The 24,394-nt window shown below is 35.8% G+C and overlaps 1 protein-coding gene across 1 annotated transcript; it reads right to left on the bottom strand.

Moving 5' to 3' along the window:
• Nucleotides 1-137: 137 nt before the first annotated feature.
• Nucleotides 138-24,311, bottom strand: capn12 (calpain 12). The gene is made up of 21 exons (XM_042743891.1): nt 23,991-24,311; nt 22,924-22,993; nt 18,654-18,772; nt 15,496-15,629; nt 15,080-15,251; nt 14,229-14,312; nt 13,599-13,684; nt 13,434-13,511; nt 12,738-12,913; nt 12,121-12,371; nt 11,316-11,327; nt 11,013-11,221; nt 10,856-10,892; nt 10,664-10,738; nt 10,518-10,563; nt 9,570-9,631; nt 8,263-8,331; nt 7,894-7,972; nt 7,665-7,781; nt 4,424-4,476; nt 138-3,368 (listed from the first exon to the last, which is right to left on the bottom strand). The coding sequence occupies exons 1-21, from the start codon at nt 24,174-24,176 to the stop codon at nt 3,342-3,344; spliced, it is 2,142 nt and encodes a 713-aa protein (XP_042599825.1). The 5' UTR covers nt 24,177-24,311; the 3' UTR covers nt 138-3,341.
• Between the last annotated feature and the right edge of the window lie 83 nt (nt 24,312-24,394).

Raw genomic sequence — 24,394 nt, 5'->3', positions numbered from 1 at the left:
AAACTGTTCGGTTGAGGGAGTGACAGCAAATTTGACATCATTTTTCTCTTGTGACCAACATAAGTGAACCCTTAATATTTGTTTTTCCTGTTTGGCAAAGTTGTTGAAATGCTATCATTGTTTTTTTTTTCTTCTTCTTTTGCTATTGGAGCAAATGGGAAAGCAAAAATTAGATTTGTTGTAGTTTTCATTTGCAACTATATTTATCCAAAAATAATGACTTCTGCTTCTAAGACCTTAGGAAATGTGAAATAGTTATATACTATCTGGACCCAAAAAGCATCTTTCTTCATTGACGGCCTTTTAAAAATTAGGTGTATTAGGGATGCAAGATTCACTTATTCACATCGGTGCATCAGCATAAAAGTTAGCAATGCGATGCATCGATTTAAAAAAGTATGCATCGGATACAAATTGGCATTTGTATTGCAATGCATAATTTCGAACACACTTGCATTGGTAAAAAACATTTTATTTATATATAATTATTAGTAGATAGTAGTGCTATACTTTTATTATTTAGAAAGTGACCAATAATTTGTGACCAATATTTTTTATGTAGATTGATTTCTCCTCTCTAAACTGTTTCTCAAGCACATTCTCTCATCACCTCTGCTGCTACATGAATATGACGTATAACAACACAATTCATTAGAAGCCAGAAGGCACTTAATTTATGATTTGCTCTCTGTCTGGACCAAAGAAATAAAAGCGTACCATATTAAATTGCATAGCATCATATTTTTTCCCCCATTGCTTCATATTGCATTGAGTCACATTGTATTGAATCAAATCGAAATCAGTTCACAATGCATCGTAATAGGGGTGAATCATATCTCATCGCATCAGTTACTGTATCTTTAAAGGTGCTGTATGTAAGATTTTGTCTCTACTAAAGCATAAAAATAGCATAATATGTTTGGAGATATTTAAGAAACATGCTAAGTTAACATAATTGTTTATCTGAAAAACAATGCTACAGTCAGTTATTCTCCTTTGAAAATGTGCGTTCCGGGCCGGAATGCCGGTCTTTGTTTTGGTTTGTGAAACCCGCCCACTGCTTGTTTACCCAATTGTATTTCGGCAACTGGGGTTACCAGGTGGCAGAAAATACAGCGTATTTCATTTCATTCATCGTCAAGTGCACTTGTTCCTGTTGGTGTCATCAATATGGCAACCTGCATGTGTCAAGTCTGAGGAGGAGGGGCCGGGTGAAAAAAAACCTTTCCGATATTTTGAATTTGGACTGCAATACCTAGTTCAACCACACAGTGTCAATCCTACATACAGCACCTTTAATGTATTTTATCGTTGGCTATGCATCGAGATGTGTATCGCATCGGCCTCAGTTATGGACATGCACATCCCTAGTGTGTATATCCCCATTATTTCACTATAGGTAATGTTTTTCCGGAAGGCTCTTATAAGCGTAAAACAGACATAGTTTTCTCTGCTGACTGTAATGCCAACTTCCAAGGATTTGGGACTGTGAGCGTTCTTGTGTCGCCATCAGCCAATTAAATCAAGAGTGATTAGTCACATGGCAATTGCGGCTCAAGTGATTGGTCCAAAGAACAAGCAGCCGTACTGGGTGCCCGTGAGTAAAGATGGCAGACTTCAAATCGCATACTTCTGGTGAGATGAATGGGAATGGATTTATCCTGGTATTTTTGGAAAATTATTCTGGCTCGCTTCACAGACAACAGAGCAAGACAGGCAGACAGGGATAAGTCAAGAGCAGCTTTTAGGGAAGTGAATACACTAAGGGTTACAGCATAAAAAGTACAAGATGTAACCGGGAAAATTATGGTAGAGGAAGTTATTGAGAGAGCAATGACGGACATGCGTGCCTGCTTTTTCTAGCCCTTTCCAGAGGCGCTTGGACTGTTGCTGGGGGCAACCTCTGTTCGGTCACCTTATGGCAGGGAGGATGCATTGTGTGTGCAAAGGTTTCTATTAATAGGAGCAGCGGGAGAGAGAACAAGAGCGTACGAGCCTGTGAGTGTGTGTGTGTGAGCAAGCATACGCGAGGTACGCGAGGAGGAGGAAGCAGATTGTGAGAATGAGACAGTTACTAGAGAGAGCTGGAGGGAGGGATGCAGGGAGAGCGTAGCGGAGGAGGGAGCGATGGCGTGATGACGCTGTGCGTGGCGTCAGAGTGATAAGAATAGAGCCGGTGCGTGCAGGGCTGCTGAGACATCGCTTTTAATACCCACAGCTACTATCTCGCTCCTGAACAATGTGTGTGTGTGTGGAGGTGTAGGTATACGCACAGAAAAAATTTAATATAGAAATGCCCCGTGATGAAAGATTATGATTGTGGTTTTATATTTGGAAGCATAAAATGCTCTCAACTTTTGAAGTCATTAAGCAGAGATACATAAATGTTCCTAAGAGGGGAAAAAGTAGAGGAGGAAGTACGACTCATGCTGTATGATTGAAAAAAATATGCAATTAGACTGCTTGTTACAAGCATGAGCATAATAACCAGCTCCTGCTTTAAATGCATTAGCTCTGCTCGACTTCTAAAAGCATATGAAAGCAGATACGAATGTTCAACATATATAAAAACAGCCTCACTAATAATTAGAGCCATCAGTGACTCAAAATTTCAATCCAGTTAATTGCATGATATTTTGATTAATCACATATAAATATTTGCTGGTGCTAAATCACACTAAATTAACATTAACTGACAGCTTTGCTAATGAAATGGATAAATGTGCTAGAATTCTTTTGAAATATAGATTGGTCACCTGCTCATCATTTACCTTCATTACAAATGCATATGACTTTCTTGTTTCTTTATAACATAAAAGGAGATATTTAGAAGAATGTCCAAGCTTCTCTAATAATGAAAGTGAATGGTGATCACAATTGTTCCTGGTCTCCATTCACTTTCATTGCGTATGGTAAAAGAGCAGCTTGGACATCCTGCTAAATATCTTCTTTTGTGCTCCACTGAAGAAATAAAAGCATATGGGTTTGGAGTGATATGAGAGTGAGTAAATGATGACAGAAGGTTAATTTACAAGTAAAATATTTCTAGTAAAATATTATCCCGAATGCAAACACACACACACAAACACATTGTGTTAGGGTGGGGCGAGGGGGATGAAATGCAAAAGTCTGTTTTGTATCCAGGCGGTAATGACCTACATGGTCATAGACCCCAACTGATGGAGCGGTGAGTGGGTGGATGCAACTGCAGGGCAAAGGTCCGCAGATCACAAATGAGATAGAAGAGGAGGAGATGTAGGAGACGTAGGCCCAGGTGGATGACGTCAGAGTAGTCTTGGCCTAGCAGGTCTGTCCCGCTGAGGTGTCGGATCTGGACAGGCTCACACAGCCAACAGCTTGAGCAGCCACTGCACAAAGACCAGAGAAATGACTTAGGAAACGTGCTGTGCACATTATTAATAAATATATGCTTATTTTATACATGTATTGTATAGATACAAGTAAAGGGACAGTTTTTCCAAAAATCTAAATTTTGTCATTTATTTACACTTATGTTGATCCAAATGTGCATGACTTTATGTATTTCTTCTGTTGAAAATAAACAATATTTTGAAAAATGTTGCTAATCAAACCATTTCGGTGACCACTAACTTCCATGCACAAAACAGTTTTCAAAATATTGTCTTTTGTGTTCCAAAAATAAAAGAACTTTGAAATGACATGAGAGTGAGTAAATGATGACAGAATTTTCATTTTTGGTCAAAATATCCCTTTAAATGTCACAATTCAAACCATTTCTAGGTATTGAGGAAACTGAAATAGCTATTTTTGTGGTATTTTTTTTTTTTAGCTAATTATTTATGATTTATCTTAATTTTATTAATATACACTACTAGTCAAAGGTTTTTGAACAGTAAGATTTTTTAAAGAAGTCTCCTCTGTTCACCAAGCCTGCATTTATTTGAACCAAAGTACAGCAAAAACAGTACAATTTTGAAATATTTGTTCTATTTAAAGACAGTTTTCTATCTGAATGTATTTTAAAATGTAATTTAATCCTTTGATTTCAAAGCTGAATTTTTAGCATCATTACTCCAGTCACATGATCCTTCAGAATTCATTGTAATATTCTGATTTGCTGCTCGAAAAATATTTATTATTATTTTAAAAACAGCTGAATAGAATTTTTTTTAGGTTTCTTGATGAAAATAAAGTTCAAAAGAACAGCATTTATCTGAAATAGAAATCTTTTGTTACATTATAAATGTCTTTATCATCACTTTTGATCAATTTACAGCACCTTAATAGAGGACATTTATATCAAATTTCTCTTGACTACAGCTGGACACGCAGTGATATTTTTAATAAGCGTTAATCATTTTAACATTAGTCAGAGGGTGTTCAGAGATGGTTGTGGAAGAGAGAGAAAGAAATGAGCAGATTCTGACAAACAAGATCTTACAGCGTTGATGCCCTTGTCCTTCACCTCTGGGCTGGTCTCCGACTCAAAAAGATCTGAGGAGAAACAATCAACAAGCTGACTCCTTCCAATTAACATGTTTACAGACTCTCATATCTATGCTAATGACGTCATGAACATCTCAACAGCGATTCATGCCAATAAACAGCATGATGAGATGCAGTGCTACACAATTATATTTACCTTCACACTAGAATCAGATAGTGATAACCACATGTAAATGGGCATAACATAAATACAATCTAACAAAAATAATAAATAACAAAATAGGCACATATAATCAGTGGACACTTTAAAAGGTACACCTTTCTAATAATGAGTAATACAGGAAACGTAATTTATAGCATGAGTAGTGTTTGTGCATTAACAGATGATTTTTTTTCTCTAACTCTTTCTGAATTGATACAAAGAGATGTATGTGATTCTTTATCTGTGTGATATAAAGAGTGGCATTCCAGTGCTTAAGGGAACAGTTCACCCAAAAATGAAAATGTGCTGGAAATTTACTTGTTTAGATGTTTCCTAGTCTGAAGAAATTTGGAGAAATTTAGCATTACATCACTTGTTGACCAATGGATCCTCGGCATTGAATGGTGCCGTCAGAATGAGAGTCCAAACAACTGACATCACACAGTCAGTTAACGTCAAGTGAATAGCACCGTGTTTGTGAGAAACAAATTCTTCATTAAAGCATTTTAACTTTAAACCATTGCTTGGTTATTGCCAAAATCCATAATTCATAATACTAATTCATAATCCATAGTCTGTAATCCATAGTAACACTTTCTCCAGTGAAAGACCCTGTTGTCTTCTTACATCAAATCTTCCTAAATATTTGTTTAAACTAGTTTATATGGTTTTCACTAATAAATGGTGCTTGACCTGTGCATATTTCTTCCCTGATTCAGACCAACTTTTTTGCAGGAGAAAACAATGTTATAGATGTGGTCTCATATTTTAGCAGGAAGCAATGGTTTGAAGTTTAAAAAAATGTCTTGATGTTTTTGTTTTTTCACAAACACAAACACAAGCTATTTACTTGATAAAGACATTAAGTGATGGACTGGAACTGTGTGGATTACTTGTGGATTATTGTGATGTTTTTATCAGCTGTTTGGACTCTCATTCTGACGGCACCCTTTCACTTCAGAGTAAATGCAATCCTAAATTTCTCCAATAAAGAACCAAACTCATCTAATTTTAATTTTTGAGTAAACTATTGCTTTATAATTTTAAATTCTGTGTGTTATTTTCCTCACAATGTCTTAATGTTCAACAAGATGCTCAGAGATTCTAGACCTGGACCTCCCACTTGACAGCAGGATAGATTCACACTGTCTACGAGAAACTCTGACCCCTTTATCTGCAAGTTACAGAAGGAATGGACTCTTTAGTCTTCTACTGACAAGTTTTCAGGAGTTTGTGCCCACTGTAGCCTCAGTGTCCTATTTTTGGCTGACAGGAGTGGAACCCATGGTCTGCTGCAGCTGTAGCACATCCACTGCCACATCTGACATGCTGTGTGTTTAGAGGAGCTCTTCTGCACAGCGCTGCTGTAACACCTGGTTATTTCAGTTACTGCCACCTTCCTCTCCATTTGAACCTTTCAGGTCATTCCCCTCTGACATTTCTGAATAACAAGGGATTTTTGTCCACTCACTGGATGTTTTTGTGCTTTTTACACCATTCTCTATAGACTGATGTGCACATTCATTCAGAGATCAGCAGATTCTGAGAAATTAAAACCATTCTGTCTCGCAGTAACAATCAATTTATGGTCAAAGTCACTTAGATTGTGTTTCTTCCTCATTCCGATTGTTGGTTTGAATGAGAACTGAATGTTATTTAAATGTGAATGCTCACTGAATTGCTGCTGCACAATTGGCTGTTTGGATGTAGGGATAGTTCACCCAAAAATGAAAATTCTGTCATTAATTACTGCTCCTCATGTCGTTCCAAACCCATAAGACCTTCGCTCATCTTCGGAACACAAATTAAGATATTTTTGATGAAATCCGAGAGCTTTCTGACCCTCCATAGACAGCAACAGAACTACCATGTTCAAGGCTCACAGAATTTTCATTTTTGGATGAACTATCCCTTTAAGCAGGTGTACCCAATGAAGTGAACACCGAGTGTGTGTGTGTATATATATATATATATGTATATATATATATATATATATATATATATATATATATATGACCCTGAAGCAAAAAAACAGTTATAAGTCAAAGTATCACATGGGTATATTTGTAGCAATAGCCAAAAAATACATTGTATGGGTCAAAATTATAAATTTTTCTTTTAAGACAAAAATCATTAGGATATTATGCAAAGATCATGTTTTATGAAGAAATTTAGTAAAAAGTCCTACCATAAATACATCAAAACATAATATTTGATTAGTAGCATGCATTGCTAAGAACTTCATTTGGACAACTTTAAAGGCAATTTTCTCAATATTTAGATTTTTTTGCACCCTTAGATTCCAGATTTTCAAATCTCAGCCAAAAATTGTCCTATCATAACAAAACATACATCAATGGAAAACTAATTCAGCTTTCAGATGACATGAATCTCAGTTTCATAAAATTGACCCTTATGACTGGTTTTGTGGTCCAGGCTCACAAAATCAAAAAAAAAAAAAAACACAAAAAAAAACACACACACACAAAAAAACACACACACACATATAAACAATAAAAAATTAAAATACATAAAATACATACATATCAAACCAATTATAGTTCAAATCTATTAACATATTTACTGACATATCACTCAAGACTGATACATTACGGATATAAAAATTATAATTAGTTATTATTTTAATTTTTATAATATAATTATTATAACTTGTAGTACACTTGAACCCATCTTTCATACACAATTACACTCAAGTGTACTACAAGTGGTGACTAAATTAATTTTTTAAATACAGAGATAGTATGTTAAAAGCGCATTTAGTTCATATTCATGGTGTCCCAAAATAGCACAGTTGAGTACACTTGAGTAATAATTTTTAGTATATTAAGTACAAAATTAGTTTGTGAAAATAGAGCACTGAGTGTAATGTTTTTTTCACCTGGGTACTTGGTTATTCTTCTAGTTATTTAGCACCTATAGTGGCTAATGAATCAGAAGTCTCGCACATTCACAGAAAAAAGCTTACTTCTGTGTTGCAAAATGGATAGGAAGAACACTCTGGTCATGGACTTACCAAAGAGCACCTGCAGTCTGGCAACACAAGACACAAAGCCATTGAAAGGCAGGTATTGTTCACCAGCGCCAAACCTCTCCCACAACAACTGAACCACAACATTGTCACACTCCACACCTGAGGGCAGAAACAGACACAGAAGGAGGGGGAGGGAACATGAGTGCTGCAGAGGAGTGTAGAGATTGTAACTGTCTCTTTGGATATTAACACAGCGTATATATGTGATCACCTGCAGCATTCAGAGCCAAACTGAGTTCAAACGGACTCATGGTTCCTGATGAATCCTCATCAAACTGGAAAAAGATAGACTGCGGAGAAAAAGAATTATGAACTGTAATATCAAGCAGTAATTTCTCCATGTTTTCTTGAAAGGAAGCCAGCTCTGATACGACACTGGCACAGAGCACTAAGGCAAATGAGTTCATAAACAGAATAAACAACAACAGCAACAACATTTCAAGGTCTTTTGGTCTGTGCAAGACGAGCTCCATGTAACCTAACACAACCTGATAATTGTCACAGCTCAGTGTCCTCACTGCTCTTTCTAACACTGTGCCAAAGCTGAGAGTGACCTTTTCACGCATGAGAACTAAGATACCTGCAGATTGCGTAGGGAGGGGAGCAGCTTCTCTGCTTGAGCTCTGCTCAGACGGCCTCTGCCACCAGTCTACACACAACCGTTAAGAATATCAACAAACAATGGAAGGAAAATATACACTTAAGTAAAATAGTATGGTGCTGTTTAAAGGGTACTCCACCCCAAAATGAAAATGTTGTCATAAATCACTTACCCCCATGTTGTTTCAAAGCCGTAAAAGCTCTGTTCGTCTTTGGAACACAATTTAAGATATTTTGGATGAAAACCGGGAGGCCTGTGACTGTCCGATAGACTGCAGAGTAAATAACAGTGTCAAGGTCGATAAAAGGTATGAAAGTCGTCGTCAGAATACTCCATCTGCCATCAGACATGCAATCTGGGTTATAAGAAGCGACGGGAACACTTTTTGTAAGCGAAGAAAACAAAAATAACAACTTTATTCAACAATTTCTTTATCAACAGTCTCCTCTGTGTCTCTCCATATCACTGTATGTTGCGGATGCTCTTCTGTATCAGCCGCACCACAAGGATGCACTGTTTCTACGTGTATTTAGCTTTGATTTGAAAGAAAACAGCGCATCCTTGTGGTGCGGCTCATACAGAAGAGCATACACAGCATTTTCTTCTCTTACAAAAAGTGTTCCCGTTGCTTCATATAACCAGATTGCACGTCTGATGGCAGATGGAGTATTCTGGCAACGACTTTCATATCTTTTATGGACCTTGACACTGTTATTTACTTGACAGTCTATGGGCCAGTAACAGGCCTCCCAATTTTCATCCAGAATATCTTAAATTGTGTTCTGAAGACGAAAGTAACTTTTACGGGGTTTGGAACGACATGGGGTAAGTGATTAATGGCAAAATTTTCATTTTGGGGTGGAGTATCCCTCTAATTTGATAAAAAAATACAGTAAAAGTGTAATATTGTGATGTAATGTTACAATTTAAAATACCTGCTTTCTATCTTTAATATATGTTAAAATGTAATTTATTCTTGTGATGGCAATTACTAAATTTTTCAGTGTCACATGATCTTTCAGAAATCGTTTATATATGCTGATTTGCTGCTCAGGAAACTTTTTTATTATTAATGTTAAAAACAGCTGTGCTGCTTAACATTTTTTGGAAACTGTAATGCATCTTCTGCTGAATAATTTGTTAAATAAAAAGTTAGAACATCATGTATTTGAGGTTTTTTTTATACAATTTAAAAGTCTTTACTGTCACTTTTGATCAATTTAAGGCATCCTTGCTGAATAAAAATATAAATTTCTTAAAAATATCACTACGTGGAAGAAGGATACGTCTTCCCCAAAGATGAGTTGTCTGCAGGTCTCCAGTGGAAGTTCATAGTCTTTTTCCAACACTAAAACACAAAACACAAACACGTGAAACCTCAATAGTGAAAAATAAATATACTAAACTGAATTTGAAACACATTTATTTAATGTTAAGTTTACTACAAATACTTTTACATATTTATGTACTTAATATAAATACCCTGCAATTTTACTTTAGGTATGCTAAACTGGTACACTTAAAGTTTGCAAAACTGAAACAACTAATTTTGTATTTAATGCACTTTAATTGTGCAGAAGTAGTCCAACTAAAGATATACTGAAGTATATTTGATTATGCTAAAGTGGAACTATTGCAAGTATATTTGAAGTACACTTTAAATATCTTGCATTTAAAAAACAATATTATTCAGAGATCACACAATCCTCATCAAAAGTGACATTAAAAAACATTTTAGGCTTAATATTAAGAAATGTGCATTGTGCACAAGTAGTACTCAAAATAAAGTTTAATTATAATTTTATATCAGTAAGTCTCGAGCGATATTTCAGTAAATAAAGTAATAGATTTGAACTATAGTTAGTATGAATCTAATGTATTAGTGGGTCATGTATTATCACATGGTGACCCATTCCAAGTAAATATAAAATTTAGGCCACTGATATGGAGGTTAATGTTGTGAGTGTAAATCATTGTATTATATAACCATATTTTTATACAGTACTAGTATTTATTTACTTTTTAAGGTTTTTAAGGTTTTCCTTCTGCATGAGTACAATTAGATGAATGTATAGCAACACTGCTGGAATTCATCACACTAGCTTAACTTTATAGTAAGTGAAGCTACATAATACTTCCACCTTGTGGCCATTTGTGGTACATTAAGTATGTTTGTTTAACTATTGTGAACAATCACTGTGGTGACAGCTTGTGCTAAATGTGTACATCCAGACCTGAGTTCACCAGGTTCATGAACTGCACAGCATTCACTCTGTCATCCTGGAAAGTGAAAAACATAAAGACATATGTAGAGATGTTTGCTTTCTTCAGTGATTCATCAGATGCCCACAAATCTTTTCCACTCTAGAATGTGACTTACTGATCCAGCTTTTTCATCAAACCACTTCTGCACTCTAAACTGATCCTCTGGTAGGACTGGCTTTGACATTACCATCTGTGGAATTACAAACACATATGTACATAAAGAGAGCAACATAAATATTTAATATCATCATATTTACACACACAGACAGTTGTTTTTCTGTCTCATTTCAGTCAGTAGATGTCTTACCACAGAGTAGTTGTTGGTGCAGGGGAAATCCTGGAACCTGTAAAGCAGATTTGAAACTGTTTTATGGTTAACCGCTGCACAGACATACTGCAAACAGCACTGTGCCACAATCACAACAAAGAACTGATAGAAACTAGATGTTTTTCATTCTTTGTACCCCTGTATGTTGCCGGTTTTGGTGTAAACACGGAGAAAGAACTCCCCCTGCAGGTTGGGCCTGTAGGTGGAGGCTAGGAGGACATAACTGCCAGGCTCTAGGTGCACCTTCCGCCACACGCTCCTAATGCTACGGTACTTTCCAGAGCGAGCAACTGGACTGTTGTTGGAGAAGAACTGCTGGTCCAGAGATCCTGGTTTGTCCTGCAGCTAAAGGTAGAAAAATGTGAAAGTGTGTGCATGTGTATGTATTTCAAAGGTGTGTATTTTAATGCTGCTAGCTGATATTCATTCAGTTGCTTACCTCAAGGGGAACCTGAAAAAGAGAATGAAGAGGTACAGTAAGACAAGAGAGAGAGAGAAAAAAACTTTTTAAATATGCATTAAACAAATAAAAAAAGCTAAATTTACAAAGATATAAATTTAGCTAATTTTTTCTTTGTCCCTCCCACATTAAAATGTATAATGTTTAATATTTAATTATTAAATAATTAGGATTTTATTATTAAAATATTTATATTATTAGCCTTCACACAAAACACAACATATGTGACAGTATTTGTATGTGCCTATATAATATTCCCCAAATATATACACGACACACACACACACACACACACACACACACACACACACACACACACACACACACACACACACACACACACAGTATGTACAGTGTATAGATTTTTTTAAAATGTCTTTGTAAGACGTCTCTTATGCTCTTAAGGCTGCATTTATTCAATCAGTTATACAGTAAAAAAAATAATACTGTGAAGTATTATTACAATATAATTGCATATAAATCTGTTTTCTGTTTCAATATATTTCAAATTGTAATTTAATCCTATGATGGTAAAGCTGAATTTTCAGCAGACATTACTCCAGTCATCAGTCTCATTTGTATTATTATTTTAATTAATTATTATATAGATTTTATAAGATTATGTCATATGCATCACTCTATACACCACAAATGATTCATTTAATGGCTCTGCATCATAAAGTATGAAAATACATTACTGTGACACTCCAGACATATTTTAGACCTGGCTTAAACTGCACCACTCAGTTTAATATAATATGTAATATTTGGCTCTGTCTCTCACCTTGTAGATGTGAAATGCAATGTAGAGAAAGTTGACTTGATCTTTTTGTCTGCGGTATTTCTGGAGAAGCTCCACCAGTACCGTGCACTTCTTCTTTTTCTCGCGCTGTTTCTCAGTCTTGCTCACAGGAGCCACCACAACATCGTCTTCTCCATCTTCTTCCTCCACATCTTCATCCTCTCCATAATCATAATCGTCCACATCTTTCTCAGACAGAACCATCTGGAACTGAGGATTTTTCCAAAAAGATCCTACAGGATTGAATAAGAGGAATAAGTGACTAGGAAGCATGTTAAGGAAGCAGAGGAAGTAGTTACACTGTAAAAATATTTTTAGAGCAAATAAATAATGCTAAAAATTATATTATATAAATAATATACAAACAAACACTTTAGTATAGGGGCCAATTCTCACTATTTACTAGTTGCTTATTAGCATGCATATTACTAGCATATTTGCCTGTTTATTAGTACTTATAAAGCACATATTAATGCCTCATTCTGCATGACCATATTCTACATCCTTAATTCTACCCAATACCTAAACTTAACAACTACCTCATTAACTAATAATAAGCAGCATTTAGCAGACATATTTGTTAACAAACATGCAATTACTGGGGTATCGTCGGCTGCCCCCTGCAGAGCACATTGGGACCCAGGTGCCTTGATGTGAGCTCAATGTCCAGGACGGGGTGCCCGTGTCATCACCTGCCTCCCCTGACATAGAGTCCGGATTCACACTGCACATTTCCACTGTATTAAACAGCCGACAAAAGTCTTCTATTCCAATCCTAAAAAAACATAAACGCTTATGAAGTTTAATCTGAAGGCAGATTTAAAAGGATAGTTCAACCCAAAATTAAAATGTTGTCATCATTTAAATGACAGAATTTTCATTACTATCACTTTAACTAAATGGCCTATTAAGGGATGCGCTGACTGCAGTGGCAGTTATTATTAGTAGTAGTGTTTGCAGTGTTATATAATTCTTGGCATTTAATTGATTCCTGTTTGGCATGTGCTCAACAAAAGCGAGAGACAGAGATAGAGATAGAGATAGAGATGTGTGTGTGTGTGAGGAGATCATTCCCATGATAAAATCAATGGCTCTGTCTACACTGGAAGCACCAGTTGACGACCAGCCTGTTTCTATTTTTAGCGTGCTGCAGAGCCACTTTATTTTCACTATTTGTCTGACATAAAATGATTCTACAAATATTAAGTTTCTGTGCATGTCCCAAGATAAAATTGTGATTGTGTGAGTTATGGAAATGTGTCTGGAAAAATTGTGTACAGTGTACATTTACCTACCAGAATTCTCCATCTTCAACTTTTGCCAACGCAAGTCTGGCCTTCTGAGCATTATCTATAACATCCCAGTCTTTACACCTGCACACACACAAACACAAATGTGCAGTCTTTAGCAGCCCTAAGATGCAGCTCTGGTAAGAAGTGAGCTGCTAAAGTCTTTCTCACTTGTCACTCCAGGGTCCACAGTACTCAACAAAGCCCCAGGGGTTACGCAGCCTCAGCAGTAAGACCTCTTCAGACACTCTCTGGACCTAGACACACACACACACACACACACACACACACACACACACACACACACACACACACACACACAAACAGAGCATGTGAGAACATATGGGGTGTATTTTAGTCTCTCAAGGGCACTAACACGCAGAGATGTTTGCCAAAAGCTATTAAAAATCACTAATTAGATGAATCATTCACTGTCTATCAAATGTCCAGGTCATAATTCGGCCCAAATTTAAAAATAAACAAATAAATCACAATCCAAAAAAAAGTTCCACTTTATTTTAAAGTATCCCTGTAAGTGTAATTATACATGTAGTATAAGTGTATTTATTGTGTAGTGTAGTTATTAAGTGTAATTAAACATTTAAGTACTGAGTAATATTAATTAAGAAGATGTACTACTTACTGTAGGGTTAAGATCAGGAATAGTGTTTTAGTTTAGGATAAGTTGCATGTAATTATGCATAACTGACTGTAGTAAAGAATACTGTAAAATAAAGTACCCCCCCCTCCTCCATTGTTCATGTTTTTGAAATCATGTAAATGTGCGTGTTATATTCATACCTTATCTGTATCAGTGATGGCATATGCATGACCTTTGACAAGACCCTCTGATGTCACAGTGCCAATCTCCTTGACACTCGCAGCCTGTGCACAAAACAAAAGATATGCGTGTTTATTATGTATACAGTCATGTATATTTTATATTGTATATGTCTTTTATGTTCAGCAAGGGCACATATGTTTGATCAAAAAAGCAGTAAAAACAATATTGTGGAATATTACTATAATTTAACCTAACTATTTTCTATTGTAATAAATTTTACAGCATTACTTATTCCATAATTAAATTTATTCTTATATTTTTAACAGCCATTACTCCAGTCTTCAGTGTTACATGATAATTCGGAAACCACTGCTGATATACAATGTTTAAAAAAGTTGTGCTGCAAAAAATATTTTTGTGGAAACAGTGGTGAATAGAGTTCAAACATAGAGTAAGTTCAAACATTTCAACATTTATGTGAAATAGAAATCTTTTGTCATATTCTATACGTCTGTAATATCACTTTTAATTAATTGAATGCATCCTTGCATTAAAATGTTTATTTTAGTAGCATATACTGTATAATAACCCTTAGCAGATCTATACAGGTGGAGCTGGGGAGGTGGAGGGTTTCAGAGGAACTCTGAAAGTGTACTACCAACTGCTCTAGTGAATGCTAACCAGTGATTTAAATATAAAGCAGTAAGCTCATTAGCTGCGTATGCAACATGAATAGTTTGACGCTGTGAATATCATGAGTATGCTTTAGGGACCCATCAGCCATCTAGGGTGTAATCACAGAACTTGCCCAAACATTTAAACTGTAGTGTTCCTGTGTCACTGTGTCTGTGTGAATATGTGTCCATACATGTATGAAGCAGCTAAGCAGGCTGCTCCTAGCCAGGGCAGCAGTGATGGCCCTCCAGAGCATGCGTGGGGGCCGAGAAGACACGGGGAGGGAGTAGGCAATGCCCCCCGTAAAATCCTCCATTCCTTCTGAGATAATTCCCCCTTTCAGACTGCCATAAGAACCAATCAACCTTTGAGAACAGACAGACACACACATATAAAAAATATTACTAAGTGGCTTCTATTGGTTAGATTGATTTCACATGAATTATTCTACATCTATGAAATGCATTTGATTATTTTTCACAACTGGATGTTTTTTCCAAAAATATCAATACTTAATTAACACAAATGAACATTGGCCTTCACGTGAGGGGTGTCACTAATGAACAGTCACACGCCCACACAGTCAAGGACACATATGCTGGAACTGACTTGGCATAAGCTTTCTCCACCAGGGCGCTCCAGAACTCGTTGGTGGTGCGAGAGTAGCTGAAAAGCAGACGGCCCTCTCTCACAGGCAGCCTGTCATCCACTACCACCTCCACCCACTCACCATACTGCCAGAACTGCACCACACACACACACATACAAAGAGACAGAGAGAGAACAGGGTTACATTTGCTCTATACAAGCACTTTTGGGTGTTGATGTACCCCAAAAAGTGGGCTGTTTTACTGTTCTGTATCTGTCACGATTTTGACCAGTACATTTCCTCTGTTTAAAAGGGGTCAATACTTAATGTACATCGTATGAAAATATTTAATAAAAAAATAAATAAAAATAAAAAAAATTAATCAATTAAAAATTAAAAAAGGGGGGAAAAATGGTAAGACTTTTTTTTGTAATAGTCTTTTTTTAAATATATTTTATTTAATTTTATTATTTTTTAAATGTCTCTTATGCCCACCAAAGTTGTTAATTAGACCAGAAATGCAGTAAATATTAACATTTAATATAACAGTTTTCTAATGCAGTATTTAAAAATGTAGTTTATTCTTTTAATAGCATACTAAATTTTTATCAGTCATTACTCCTGTCTTTACTCCTGTCATTACTCCTGTCTTAGTGTCAGATGATCCTTCAGAAATCATTTTAATATGCTGATTTGCTGCTCAAGAATCATTTTTTTTATTAATGTTGAAAACAGTTATGCTGCATAAAATATTTGCGAGAACCTTGACACTGTATATACAATTCTTTTTGATTGTTTGATGGATAGAAAGTTCAACAGAACAGCATTCATTTAAAATAAAATTCTTTTGTAACATTATAAATGTCCACTTTTCATTAATTTAATTCATACTTGCTGAATAAAAGTATTAATTTCTTTCAAAAAACAAAACAAACAATACAATACATATACAATAACATGTACATACACTTCACATATTTCATCTGTATAGTATGTTCATAGTACACCTATCTGTATATCATGCTGATAGTATTTAAAATCTGTAAATTTTGTCCATAATACTTATCTGTATAGTTATTGTACATATTGTAGACCTTGTATATTCTGTACTTACTGCTTATTGCACTTCTGGTTAGATGCTAACTGCATTTCGTTGCCTTGTACCTTACATGTGCAGTGACAATAAAGTTGAATCTAATCTAATCTAAATCTAATATTTACCCAAACTTCTGAATGATAGTGCACTTAAAAGGTACAGCAGCAAAAACGGTGGAAAATAGTTATGGAAAACTAAATGCTGACTGTTTTGGTGTAAAACACGTTCATATATATTATTAAAGTAATAAAAACTGTATGAATGACCCCTTAAATGTGAAGTTGAAAGACTACGTGATGTTAGACAGGCAGGTATGGACCTGTTGGCCTGCAGGTAGCTCCATGTGTCTGTGTCCATGTCCTTGGGCTACATTAACAAGTCTAAACATTTCAGGAATCGTCCACCAAACAGTCTTCTCATTTCTCTCCTGTCACTCAGTTTTTGATGTGTCTTCTTTCTTTCCTGTCCTCTCTAACCCTCCTGGATCAGGTCAAGTCATGTTGTGCATAGCTGTTTTGCCTCTGAATGTAATACTATATCAGGCAGAAGGTAATAATATGATGAGAACGCCATAACAATTACATAACGCTGAGCAACTTTCCATAAGAGCTCTGCAGTGCTAATATGTTTTGATTGTTTAATTAACTGTGCTGTTATCTCACAAGTTTACCCTCAGTTTACAACCACGCACACAACAGCACATAAGCCACGAGAGCTGTGGTGGCTTGTTTTATTGCATGCTTTGTCAAGGTGAACTCTTTGAAACAAATAGCACTGCAGCAATAATTACACACGCAGTGGTTCATTCATCACTTTGTGCTTCAGAAAAATAAACCCTGAGGAACAGGCGAGTGAAATGTGTAGTTTATTTATCATATATACCACATATTTAGAAAGGGCTCATTATATACGAAAAAAGCCTGTAATTGAGAAGAGGAAGGTGATAGAACTCATTTAAAAGGATAGTTCATTCAGTAATAACTGTCAGTAATTTTACGAACACAATTTGTCTTTTGTCACCGTTAGCCACTATCAAAACACTAGGTGAGATTCCCCCCAAACCCCCCCTGTAATTTGCCCTCTGTATATACTTGTGATGTGATTGACAGGATAAGATGAACAAACTCCACCCACCTTCACTTCTTTCAGTAAATCGGTTTACTTTCATGTTGCCTTGAGCCTCACAGTGGGCCTCTTTTTTTTCAGGCTACCACTATAAACACAGCTTTCTTTTTTAAGTGTGTGTCTCTCTCTCTAGTGGTTCCTGCTTAATTACAAGGCCGACAGGATTCCTGAGGGGTGGACAAAATAAAGACTATTCTGGTCTTATCTGATTTTTTCTTATCAGTAATTGTGGAAACTGTGTGGGCAAGCACTGATACATGAGAGTTTGCAAGCATAGGATCATTTTAAGAGGTGTGGTCATTCCAAACTTTGGATTTAATTGACCAGCATGGTTCTAATCAGATCATTAGTGGACCAAGTGAATAGTAGCTAGAGGGTAAAGCTGATTTTGAAGGGTTCTGCAACAAATACACAACACGGGAACAAACAGAAATGCAATGTTCCTTCTCTGTGAATGAAAAACAGTCAACTGAATTATGATCATTTTGCCAATGTGGTGCGTGTTTAAAGGGGGAGGGGCATGCAGATGTACATGTCATCGGGACAAAAGGAAGATGACGTGAGCTGTTTCTGGAAAAAGCCTCAGCTGTTAGGGATGGTAAGGTCAAAGAAGACTGATTCTAATTAGCATTCCCTTCGACGTATTACATCTCCAGCTAGAGGTAAATCCAGACACATAATTACACAGAAGACATTCAAACAAGGTTATAAATTCTGGATGGATTCGACTCACTCACAGACCCCCACTTGGACTATAAAAATAGACCCCTTTATGTTAAATTTATGAATTCTTTTATGCTTTCCCTATGCATCCTTTATTTACTAATTTCAGTTGAATTTAAGATTGAATAGCAATTGTGGATGAAAAACATGACGTATTGTATTACTTCTAAAGAATAACCTCATAAATTGTCTTGTAACTGTTGTTTTTAATCTAGGTTTCCTGTTCCCCCTTACCCTAAAACGAAAGATGCCAGCATAGGATTCACTCAGGCTTTGTCCAGATGGAACCACTTTCACAAACAGTTGCGGGTGCATGGTAAGACAGGACAGGGCCGCCAACAGCCAGCAGTTACCTATAGCAAGACACAGGGACAGGCTGTGTTACACAACACATCAATTACACCAATATTTATGACATATGACCACAGCCTCAAATGCAAAGTGGAAATTCCAGCTTTGAAGAAGCAGGAGACGTGCGGTCTGTCTCCCGCACAGTGACATTCCCCTGTAACAGGTAACAGCTGTTCGTTTGCCCCGTGTGGGGGAAACAGAAATGGAACACTTCATAAAAAACATACTTAACACAGCAGCTCCCATAGGAATGACACCAAAAAGAGCTCTACAATGGAGTGCGTCCAATTAATCTTCAAACCGCAAGCAAACGGGCTGGATATGTTGATGTGGAAAGCCACTTGAAAACAAATAATTAAAATTTCTGCTTGAAGTGCTAAGAATGAGGCATTATTGGGCAGATTTCCATTCAAATTAGATTATTTACATGTGCTGTGTAGATTATTTAGTGATGCGTTGCGACGTTCATATATTATTTAGAGAGGCCATCCAAATCCTGAGTGGCAAATGCACACTTCATGATTTAAGCAAAGATCTGCCTGCTTTGATGCAAGAGGCCCACAGTTCTTTGCATGTGCGTTTTACAACTCAGAAAAGTCAGAAATGTTGGATTTCGCAATAAATGACAGCCAGATGTTGCCATGATAAAGATATTGTTTGGTATTTCCACTCAAGTATCTAGGGATACCCCTTAAATTGCATTGTATCCTTGAGGGATACAAAAAGGGAGTCAGCCCTTTCCGGAAAATTAATTATAAATTACCATTTAAAGATCATGTGTGGACAGGACCTTTTGAGAAATACTGGTAAATCAGTTTTTGCAGTTTGTTGGAATGAGAAGTTGTGGCATTACCAGTAAATTACTGTTTTGATGCTTTATGTGAACAAAGCACAAGAATATTTGTATGATGTAACAAGTCTGCATTAGTCCAGTCATAAAGTTCTAACTCTGCGAAAGATGGGAACGCAATAGTTAAATGTTTATGTTTACATAAAAAAAAAAAAAAATTAAAAAAATATATATATATATATATATATATATATATATATATATATATATAAAAAGGAAAAGCAGCAGTGTGGAATGCAAAAACGTGTTGGGCGGCCAGTCATACAGAATGCATTTTGTTTAAATACTTGAGATGGAAGGTCTCTGAGACGAACATGTTTGTGTGCGTTTCAGCATTCCTTGTATTCCTTGTATTAATTAAAATTAAAGCGCTTTTGTGCAGATTCAGAGGATGGTGCAGCATTTAAAGGTCATTTCCAAAATCCGTTTCCATTTTGGTGTGGATGACATCTTAATTGTAATAGAAGCCATTTTCAAAATTTACAAAGGTTGGTTAATAAGTGAGTTGGACTAATTTCTGAGAAAATAAATTTTACTATGTAATATGCTTTGGATAAAAGCATCTGCCAAATATGTAAATGTTTATATATTTTATATGTTACTTGGGGAACAAAAAAACTGTAAATGAAAAAACTGAAAATGAAATAAATATTTAGAAAAAAAAGAGAGAAAGAAATTATTGTATCTTATTTTTTTCATTGATGTATTTGATATTAGTAATGATTATTTATTTATTTTTTTTGGTATATATACTGCACCTTTTAGGGGTTATTTAGATTCTGACAGACACAGGTTTTGCTATGGTGCATGCATCAAAATGCATGGTAAATGTGATTCTGGAGCACAAAACCAGTCATAAGTCGCACTGTTCTATTTGTAGCAATAGCCAACAATACATTATATGGGTCAAAATTATGGATTTTTCTTTTATGCCAAAGATCATTAGGATATTAATTAAGATCATGTTCCATAAAGATATTTTGTTAATTACCTACAGTAAATATCAAAACTTAATTTTTGATTAGTAATATGCATTGCTAAGGACTTCATTTGGACAACTTTGAAGGCGATTTTCTCAATATATTAGATTACAGATTTAAAAAAATTTGTATCTCGGCCAAATATTGTCCTATCCTAACAAATCATACATCAGTGGAAAGCTTATTTATTCATAAGATATGATGTATACATCTCAATTTAAAAAAAATTGACACTTATTACTGGTTTTGTGGTCCAGGTTCAAACACTGAACTCATTCGGCATTCATTTATTTTTTTATTGGATTTAAAGTGCAATTTGTACAAATTGGGGAACATAGATCAGAGTGTTTAGATATCACATGTGGAGTCCCACAGGGGTCGATATTGGGTCCAATTTTATTTATATTGTATATAAATGACATATGTAGGGTGACAAATCTCTAAAAAATTTGTGATTTTTGCTGATGATACTAATATTTTCTGTGCAAATAAATTATCGATAAATTTAGATAAAAACTAAATTTATGCTGTTTTGAAACTGTAAAACTGATACACAAGAAAAAATAATGATTAATAATGTTTAAATAGAAAGAGTATATGAAAATAAATTTCTAGGGGTGATTCTTGATTACAAAATCTGTTGGAAACCCCACATTAAACATGCGAGAGCAAAAGTAGCACAGAGTATTGGAGTAATTGTGAAAGCAAGGCATGTATTGAATGAGAAAGCACTTTATATTCTGTATAGTCCACTTGTATTGCCATATTTAAATTAGCAATTAGGATAGTAAATAAAGTAGAATATTATGAGCATACTAATTTATTGTCATTTAAATCTCATACTTTAAAGTTTAATGATCTGGTAGATTTTAAAACTGCACAAATAGTTTATAAAGCAAAAAATAAACAGCTGCCTAGAAATATACAACAATTATTCACAGATAGACAGGGGTTTTATAATTTGAGAGGGGCTTTAAATATGAGACAAAACTCAAAAGTATGTGTATTTCGATTTGTGGGGTGATATCATGGAATAGATTAAACAGATATATCAAAGAAAGTGTTAATATGTTGCAATTTAAAAGAAGGTATAAAAGATTTATTTTTGATAAATACAGAAGTGGGGGGTGAGAGTGTGAATTTCAACGTTGTTAATGCTGCTTGATTTTGTTTCTGTTTTTCTTCTTTATCTTAATAGATAGATAAAATAGGATGTAATTTGGAGTAGTATTTCTGTATTATTCAAAAAGTCTGATTTATTATGGCTGATATTTATTACTTATTATTAATTATTACTTGAAGGTAAGAATTAAAAAGCTTAGGGCTTCTACCTACCCTTTTTTATTTCAAACAGGTTGAATATATGTAAAAGAAAGGGGAAAAGAAAAAAATGATTTGTTTTTTTGTTTTTTTTTGTTTTGTTTTTTTATTGGTACTCATTTGTATTTTTTTTTTTCTTTTGTATTTTTAATTGTTCGAAACAGAAATGAATAAAGAAATTAAATGAAATACATTTATTTCTGTAACAAAGACATTTCACATTTCATTGACTTTTATTGAATTATGATTTTACTTTATACCTCGTTGATATGAGTAGAAAAGGTGCACATTTCTGGTCTGGTGTTGATAAAGGGGTACTTTACCCTTTCTCATGGGACTTTTTGTGGGTATGTAAGACAAAAAAAGGTTGGGAAACACTTAACTATAGAATACAGCTGCGCATGTAAACGCTGAATATCTCGCCAACACTCCACGTCAAAGAAAACACTTTCCATCAACACCAAATCAACGCCATATGTAGAAAGGAAGCGAGAGGGGTAAGGCAAAACAATAAAACAATACCCGCTGTGCACAAAAATGTGGGTGGAAATGGGGGGCGGGAGAGGGAGGGGTGTACAGATGATGCCAATCCATCCTTTCACTCGCTCTTTCTTCCCTCTGCTTTCATCCCTCCCTGTCTCTAGTTCATTTGTCATGTTTTTGATGTGAGTGGCCTGCAGCGGCTCCATGTTGGATCTCTCAGCAGAGGCTCTGCAGGAGGCTCTGAGATCAGCGCAGTGTCTCGAGGCTACAGGGGCAGAATTGGGATAGTACATTAAGCATGATGAGGAAGATCTGGGTGGAAGAGGATGGGGGGGAGGGCATCTGCATGATAAGGAGAGGAAGAGTGGGAGCGTTGCCAAAGACGGATATTTCACTGATAGCGCTCATGCCTTGAGGGTGCTTTCGGGTGATTTGGTTACTGAGAAGTGCAGTAAGGCGTTATCCCATTATCCTGGCATAAAATATGAACAACCGTGCACTAACACGGGTGTACACTCACCCAGCTGGCCCTGGCAGATATCGGTGGTGCCCATGGTGCCCTCAACAAAGACAGCATTACTTGTGATTTCCTGAAGAGGGGGAGAGGTGGGGAAGCAAGATGGGTGTGAGCCAAAAACAATTTGCAAGTACATGTGATGAGCTGATGAGGACATCTGAAAACACATGCAAGAACTATACAGGTTCAGGGTCGGTCTGTCTTAAAGGAATATATCACCAAGAAAATTAAAATTCTTTCATCATTTACTCGCCCTCTTGTCATTCTAAATCTGTATGCATTTCTGTCTTCTGTGGAACACAAAAGAGGATATTTGGAAGAATATCTAAACTGTTTCAGTTCCCATTCACTTGGAACCAAAACTGTTTAGTTGCCAACATTCTTCAAAATATCTTCTTTTGTGTTCAGCATCCGAGAGAAATTCATACAGGTTTGGAATGGCATGAGGGTGAGTCAATTATGACAGGATCTTCATTTTTGAATATTATTAAACAAATTAAAAACATATCTCAATTATTGACTGATTTTGAGAAAATCCTTTTTGTGTTAATGTATAGGCTTAGGCTATATATTTTTTGTTTTCCTCCAGTTTCATTTTCTGTTTAATGTAATTTTACTTGCTTCAGTGTTTTCTAGTGATATTCTTCAACTGTAATTAAATCAAAAAAGAATCATCAAAAAGTGGTGGAAAAGTACAATGCAGGTTGTAATTAGGATTTCACCATATACATTTAAGGTTTTTAATTTTAGTGGCTTGATTTTTCCCCCTTCAGTTCAATGTAAAGTCATTTTACCTTACATCACCTTAAATGACTTCACCGGTGTTCAATGAAAATGCTTGCTTTCTACTTCACTTTCTGATGTTTCTTTTAACTTATTGTCAAATATTGTCAAAATGACTGTTGATAAATGTTATTATACATTGTTACAAATTAAATTTGCTGTAAAATCAAGGCTAAACATATTCTTTCTGGGAAAAAACAATCCATTTGTACCTTAATTATGCTGATAATAAAAAAAGACTATTGTCATAGTAGTAATTAACCTAACTTTTGTTTAAATTAAGTTACCTTTGGGCGCAGCCACTTCACTCCCTTTTTAGGATCAGGATCCACTGGAATACCGAGGGAGCTTTGGTTCGCTGCAAACACCGTGTCAGAGAACAGAGCAGCAGTTTTGAGGCACTTCTGCAGCAGGGCGTCATAGTCTTGATCTTTGAACTTCACCGGATTGTCAATGGGGCCTAACTCAGACATCTCTTCAAATCAGCAGAGAGGATCAGATGCGATACTGTCACAGGCTGTGCTAAAGTTTCTGAACTTTAGAAAGGTTTGGAGCAGCAGCACAACCCATCCTATTCCCACCCTCTCAACTTTACTGCCCCTGGGAGGCGTAGAAACTTGAGACGTATGCTAATGTACGAGTAGCTTCAGTAGCTTGGCCACCTGGATTGATACTTGATGTAAATTAGTCT

Source organism: Cyprinus carpio, chromosome B18 (assembly GCF_018340385.1).
Source record: "Cyprinus carpio isolate SPL01 chromosome B18, ASM1834038v1, whole genome shotgun sequence".
Taxonomy (NCBI): Eukaryota; Metazoa; Chordata; class Actinopteri; order Cypriniformes; family Cyprinidae; genus Cyprinus; species Cyprinus carpio.
This window is presented reverse-complemented; position numbering and strand designations above follow the sequence as displayed.